A 7418-nucleotide genomic window follows, 5' to 3' on the forward strand; every position below is an offset into this window, starting at 1 on the left:
CAGCATTAAAAATGCTACCTCATAGTGTTGTGATGAGTACTCAAAGACTTCATTATACGTGCACACATGGAGAGCTAACCACGGTTCAGAAGGGTGAGCTTATCTTCCTGCCTCTCTTCACTTCCGTTTCTGCTTGTACTCACACCCCCGTCCCCGCCCCCACCCTTTTCCCCTCCCACCCCAACTCCGCTCTCTAGCACCCGTGTTCCATCCTCAGACTCTCCATCCAAAATCATGGCTGACGATCTCCTCATGATTTACCTCAGAAAATATCCATACCATTACCCTTGGATTAAAAATCATGAATATTAGCAGAAGAAATAAGAAACACACTAAAACTGGCAATGTGAAAACTAAACAAGAAATAAAGCATTAATGATGAAAGTTTGACTATTAACATTTTCATATCTTCATTAGATTGAGATTTTCAGAATTTGATACAGGGGAATTACACTTGATAAAAAGAAAGCCAAAATAAAAAAAAACCTATGTGAAGAAGTTTCTTGGCCTTTAAATGACCCTCTGTAAGGTTTTTAAAACTTTATATACTCTAGTTCTATAACTGGCCAGTGACCACTTACTTCCTGTCATTATACATATCATAGGAAGGGGTCATTAGACTTGTAACTGCATAGAGAATATGCACTAAATTTTTCCATACGAGCACATGATGAAGCCTCAGTGTTGTATTTAGGCTTCACAATGTCCCCACAGGAAGAGCCGAATACTCATTATGCTAAAAAAAAAAAAAAAATCCTTCCCCCATGCCTCATACAATCCATTCTTGAGGCCCTGAAGGGCTGAAGTGATGCTGCAAGGTCCATGCGGTGAGTCAAAGGTGGTCTTGACACTGTGTCCCTGGAGCACTATCCAGGGAAATGTGGAACAGCAATAATATTAACTACAGTAATGACAACAGCTAGAATTGACCGGGAACGTACCATATGGCACATACTGTTCTGACACTTTCCCCTGTCTTAACATGGTCAGTGTTCTACACTGCCCCATGAAGTAGTTAAATTTACCCAAGCTAGTGCTTCTATGTGGCTAATGGAAGAATGAGGCACAGAGACACTATGTTACTTGCTCAGAGTCGCCCAGCAGTCAGGGAACCACCGGTCTCGAGGCATTGTGGAAACCTCAGTGTGTTCTGTATTTATTCAGTCAAGGCTAAGATCCAACGGCTATGGCAAAATATGTAGAATAACAGCTACCACATAACACAAATTGATCTTACCTCATAGAAATGCACACGAAATAGAAATCGGATTTCTTCAGAAATCTTTCAGATAGAGGCTTGGCAAGACTGCATCAGGATGTTTTGTAGAAAGGATAGTCTGAGAGCCTCCTCAGAACAGCAGACAGCAGGTCAGTGAGTCTCCTAGACTGGAGGTCTTGGGTTTGTGCATCAGAGAAGGCAGCAAACCCCTGTCACCTACACATGCTCCCAGTGGAGACAGAGCCTGGCAGGAGGCAAAATAAGACCATTCCTCTGCTCTAGTAGTGCCTAGACAAGTTGTCCATGTCAATCAGAACTGAGGAATTCTAAAAAAAGAAAAATGGAGATTTCATGATCCGCACTCGGTGCATCTCACTTAGTGCAGCTACAATAGTGCCCTAGAATCTGTCCGTTTTCACTATGCTTGGGAAACTCTCAGGGACTTTAGTAAACCTCATTAGTAGCGAGACTGTCAGCAAAATAAGGGAAATAGCGATCAGAACACATATCAGAAAAAAAAAAAAGTAGAGATGATCAACAAAACCCAAAGCTGGCTCTTTCAAAAGATCAATACAAATTCATAAACGTCTACTCATGTAGACCAAAAAAAGCAAGATATCTAAAGACAACACTTACGAATATCGGAAGTAAAATAGATTTCAGATCTCACAGAAATTAAAAGGATTCTGTGAATGATTATAATAACTACATCTGGCAATTTCGGTGAAAGGAACTAACTAACAAAGTTGAGCCAAAAAGAAATAGATAATCTATTTAAAAATCGAGCTTGTAGTTGAAAAATTTACAGAAATCTCCAGGCCCAGGTGGTATCCCTGGCACAACAGACAAAGGGAGGGAAAAAATGGGTAGGGACAGAGAAAAGGTGACTATATTCTAACACAACCAGTTACTCAAGGTAAAATGGGCCAAATCCAAGCAATGTGATGAAGCCATTGGTTTTATTTTCTCATTGTCCTCCAGCTTCTCCTTCCTGCCTCCCTCCTTTGCCCCAGTTGCTTCCTCCTTCTTAAGTCCTGCCCTGCATCAAGAGTAGCAGTGTTATGAGGCGCGATTCCCATATTGTAACTGATATCCGCTGGCTGACTGACATTCAGCTGGATGCTATCATCCCTGCAGCTGGTATACTCAAGCTTTCTGTCTCATCATGGACCAGAAGGTTTCACTCCTAATTTCAGGTATAGCTAGGAGAGAAGGTGCAGGGCACACGTTGGAGCCTTGAGTCCTTCATCTGTGAAATGCGGATGACCACAAATTGTGGGAGAAACAGAGATTTCGGCACCAGACCCTTTGCAATGAGTGCTAAACCCAATGAAACATGACAAACTCAGAGCATCACGGGACTCCTTGACATTCAGAAGCACCTCAAGTAGATTTCCCTGCCAGGACTGTTGCGTTTATTGCTCCTTCAGCCTGGAATGCTCTTCCCTTAGGTAAGCCCATGGCCTGCTCCCTCACTTCCTCCACATCTCTGCTTAATTGCCATCTTTCAGGGAGATTTTCCCTCATTATCTTGAATAAAATAATAACATCATACCCCACACACCCCCTTTCCCCTGATCTAGTATTATCTTTCTTCATAGTGCCTGCCACCCACCCTTGATTTACTTACTGACTACCAGGTCTCTGAAACGAGAGACTTGGTCCGTTTTGTCCTGTTACAAACTCCTCGAATAGCGCTCTGGTATATGGCAGGTGCTCAGAAAACATTTGCTGAAGGACAGTCGGGAGCCAGGCCCTTTACACACATCGCTAACATGCACAGGTACCCTCCAAGACCGACACTGGCCCCACTGAATTAATTATCATACACGCTCAATGACACACAGTCAGCATGTCAGGTTCCAGGCTTCGGAATCATATCTGCCAGCTTCCAAATCCTCAGCTCCTGGACAGAGACCTCACAGCCAAGAACTCAAGAGGTTTTATTTCTAACACAACGACTCCAAACAGCTCAGGTAGATACCCAGACACACAAAAAAAGGTCACTGAGTATCTGCACAGAGAGCTCACAACTCGAGCCTCAGACCCTCAAATACGACAGAGACCAAACACACTGCGACAAAGAGCCTCCAAACAGACCAAGGTCGTCAAGACAGAAACAAATGAGAATCGCACAGATACTTCACATCACGGAGACTGACTTCCGAACCACTCCGGACACTTACTAAGTTAATACAGAAACCGCTAAGCAGAAAGACATAACTTTGAGTAACTCAAGAACATCATACAACCTGCAGATAAAGTTCCCAGACAAATGGAAAACCTGCACCCTGTGCGCAGACCCCAAGCAGCTGAGAGTTTCCACCTTAAGACAAACCCCTCCTCAAAGCAGCTCAGAGACAGCACAACTTGGGACCCAGAATCAAAAGCTCAGAGATCTCACATTCTGGGGCGCAGACGCCTACACAGACATCTCACACCCAGGGACTCAAGTGCCCCAAAGCTCCAAAAATGCACATCCCGGCACACAGGCACACACATCCTAGAGGCTTTGGACTATGGCTCTCAAAATCCACTCCGATCAAATACCCCATCACCCACAATCCTGGCCAATGGCTCAGAGAGATCAAGCGTACCCAAAACAGCATCTGTGATGTCACACGTAGCCATACACAACCCCAAGCTCCCTGACCCAGGTTACTCTCCAGGGAGAGACACGAAACAAGCCCTGAGACCTCTCCCTGGTCATGAATTGCATGCATCTGTGCGACTTACCGCGCGTTGCCATCTGATCCAGACTGAGGGAGAGCTCAGTAAGACTGAAACACGGTCGCCCTGCACAGCCACTGACTGTGCCGAACCTCGCCAGTAACCAAGGCAGCCATTCAACCCCTTCGGGAAAAGCGGTAAAACTCGGAGAAAACATGGCACACTCTGAAAAGCCGGGCAAACGAACGCAGGCGCACTGGTATACACACGCCTCGCGCCCAGAGGTCCAGCTCCGCGACCTCAGTGCCTGTCTAAGACAGGCAGCCAATGGGAACTGAGCAGGAGAAAAAGGAGGGCGGGAGTAGCCGGACTTCCGCGTATACTCGCGCTCCGGAAGAACTAATTCCGGCCATCTCCCGGTCGCCTTACCCCCAAAGCGGCAGCCAATCTCTCGCTCTGGAGCCATCCCCACCTTGGATGTGACCATGTCAAAACGAAGGGGTGGAGTTGGAAAAGAGACAAAGAAAGTTGCGGCTTAATATCAGTGTCCACTCAAATTCAAATGCGGCGGGAAGGCGGAGTGGAGCGAATGCGGTTGGACCCAGTGGCGCCATGAGTGCCTCCGCTGGGAACTGTGGTCGATGCCCGACGCGGTGTCAGGGGACCCTCTGTGTTGTCACACGCACTCTCCCAATGGTACCTTCCAGAGTGGGTGGTCCTACCGCTACCCCTCAGCGGTACATCCCAGGACAAAACTGTTTCATCTCGAGCGCCTCTTGGTGGTGAGATTGGGGAACAACAGACGTAGATTCCCCAACCTTCCCAGGATGATAATGCAAAGGGTGGAAAGACAAAGTCAGGAGGAAAACCCCACAGATTGCCACACTCTTGGACTCGGAAAAAAGTCTTCATAAACTGAAGATTACTCCTCTGTGGTGGCCACTATTGTAACAGGAAGCATTCAAAGAATTTTCTCTGTGCTGAGCATTGGCATTGGTGCTTGTTTGTGCTTTCCTGCTTAACACAGAATAGGTCTCATGGGGAAAGGCGGCCACAGTCCCCCAACTGGCAGAAGAGATAAAGCTACTGAGAATGGAATCCGAAGGCCTGGCGTGGGGACGGCCTCTGTCGCTGACTGCGAGTGATATGTGAAAGGACAACAGGACTTTCCATTCTGTTAGAAAAGGGGTCATCTCCAAGGGGACCCAAGGACACCATGTAGGTGAGATAAAGACCACAGCTTTGTCATCATCTTGTCATCCCTGAATATGTTCCCTAGCAGAATCCTCAGCCTGTCTAGCTGTGCCTCTCTCAACGAGTTTAAATTTATTCATTCTGTCATTCAGTCATGTGTGAAGCACATGTATGTGTGAAGCACAACTATGAGTGTTAGGAAGGAGAAAATCAACCTTGCCCTCATGGAATGTACATTCTGTTGGGATCATACACCCCCAAACTCTAAGTAATTTTTCAGGCGTTTGTAACTGCCGTGATTAAAATTAAATCGGGATAGTGAAATAGAGAGAGGGGATCATGTCTAGAAAGAGTGGTCACGGAAGTTCTTTCTAAGATTGTGACTTTTGAGCAAAAGCCTAGAAGAGATGCCTCTCTGGGAGAAGAGTACCCCAGACAGAGATAATGGCCAGTGGAAAAAGTGGGGAGTGGAACTCAGTGTCGTGTGTGTGAAAACAGTGAGGAGGCTGATGTGACTGTCACAGCGTGATGGAGGCAGAGCCAGGAGATTGGATGAGAGAGGTAACGAGGGGCAGGTCCCATAGGGCGTACTGGCCATGGGGAGGACTTTGACTTGAGCCCCAGGAGGGTTCCTACAAGAGAAGCCCCCATGCTTCCTTCAGAGGCCCAGGTCAGACAATGATTGTTGAGGAACGCCTGGTTTACCCCCAAGAAAACCACAGGCCCTCTGAAGCTGAACGTGCCTTTCCTCGAATCCCCACTCTCAAGGGGAATGCCCCCTACTGCTCCCAGTGAACATCCATGTCAATGGATGATACCCTCAGGAGAGCCAGAACAAGGACCCTCGTGGTGTGAGTGAGGTCACATTCAGTCTTACAGAGGCAAAGAGGGACGATGTAACAGGCACGGAGTTGTCAGGGAGAAAGACAAAGCTAGAGCATTAGATAGGAGCAGAGAGACTCTTTCTGGAAGCAAAGTGTCCCCACTTAGTTAGCAGCCACCTATGGGTGCCCAGCCCTGCTACTGGATGATGTACCTGTCTCTACAGGAGAAAAGAGGCCCCTCCTCGGGGACTGCCTCTAGGGAGTGATTGAGTTACCCATGGCCAGGGCATCGGTCATGCTCCCTTGACACACATCAGGGGCCTCTGCCCATCAAGACAAGGACATGTTCCAGTCATGGGGAGGCTCATGCTGTACACAGGGTCCCTCACAACCTCTTCTGTCCAGACTACACTCCTGCTGACCTCAGTGCCAATGAATGCTTTAATGGGGGAAAGAGAGGCAGGGGTCTCTGCATTTGTGGTGGAGCCTCATGAAAATTGCTGAGTGTGAAGTTTCTCCCCACCTGCTTGGAGCCTCACCTCTGTAATTTTCAGCACCACCTCCCAGGGGATGAGAAGGTTGCATTCCATATATCCGGTAACCAGCTGAGTGTGTGATGGGGAGACACAGAGAAATATCCTGACAGTGCGTCAGTCACAGGGTCCTTGCGGCCCTGTGCAAATGCCCCCCTCCCTCACTACCTGGCCAGGGTTGTGCTGAGTCTTCCCTGCCTCCTCCAAGGAACCCAGGCTTACATCCAGTTTCTCCCCTCCTCCGGTGCTGAGACTTTCCATCTGCACTGGGCTTTGGATTGGGCTCCCATCTACAAACAGTGCCCTCCTTGTTGTGGGTTGGGCAGATTGAATGAGTGAGTGTGTGAACACAGATTTGGTCACAGGGCCCCTATCAAGGGTGGTCATCATGTCAGAAAGTTTTGTTCTTATCAGAGTTATTTCCATGGGCTCCTGTGAACTGCACATCACTTACTCTCCCTGAGGATGGGGCCCCAAGCTTTCATCTCTGTAGGCAGGCATGGTAGAAATCATAGCAAATGTGAAATCACAGGTCTACTTCTAGACCCGTGAGAGTGGGGTCTATCCAGCCTTCATCTCAAGAACACTCTCATTTGCAGATACATGAACAGCTCAGAGGCCCATCCCTCTGGACAAAGACCACCCCTCCTCCCCATAGTTCAGAGACTCCATACCTGGGACAGAGATCCACAAATAGTTCCGAGCCTGCTCATCCTGGACACCAATACCAAGCAGCTCAAATATGTCACACCTGAGGACACAGACCCTAACCAGCTCAGAAATTCCCACTGTGGCCTCAGATGAGTTAGGATCCCTAAGACAAACAGCGTTGCTCACAGCCAGTTCTATCGGGTGAGGTTGTAACCTCTGTGGTTGCTGAATGACACTGCATCCTGAAGGAATTCAGAGTGAAAAACAGGATGAGGCACACTATGCTTTGGACCAGCTGGCCTTTATTTCGTTGCACGGATACCTCAG

The 7418-nt window shown here is 47.8% G+C and overlaps 1 protein-coding gene across 2 annotated transcripts in view; it reads right to left on the minus strand.

The window, feature by feature from the left end:
* LOC145537113 (plastin-3-like) overlaps window positions 1-4599 on the minus strand; it is a 37803-nt gene extending 33204 nt beyond the window's left edge. Inside the window, exons 1-2 of one of the 2 annotated variants that reach the window (XM_081567811.1) lie at window positions 3956-4599; window positions 1238-1545 (exon numbers count right to left, since the gene is read on the minus strand). In XM_081567811.1, the coding sequence (XP_081423937.1) occupies window positions 1238-1242 (5 nt within the window). In that variant the 5' untranslated portion in view covers window positions 1243-1545; window positions 3956-4599. The remainder of the gene's footprint in view (window positions 1-1237; window positions 1546-3955) is intronic. The other variant, XM_081567812.1, reaches the window with a different exon arrangement.
* Between the last annotated feature and the right edge of the window lie 2819 nt (window positions 4600-7418).

Source organism: Giraffa tippelskirchi, chromosome X (assembly GCF_054371585.1).
Source record: "Giraffa tippelskirchi isolate mGirTip1 chromosome X, T2T-mGirTip1v1.2.pri, whole genome shotgun sequence".
Lineage (NCBI taxonomy): Eukaryota > Metazoa > Chordata > Mammalia > Artiodactyla > Giraffidae > Giraffa > Giraffa tippelskirchi.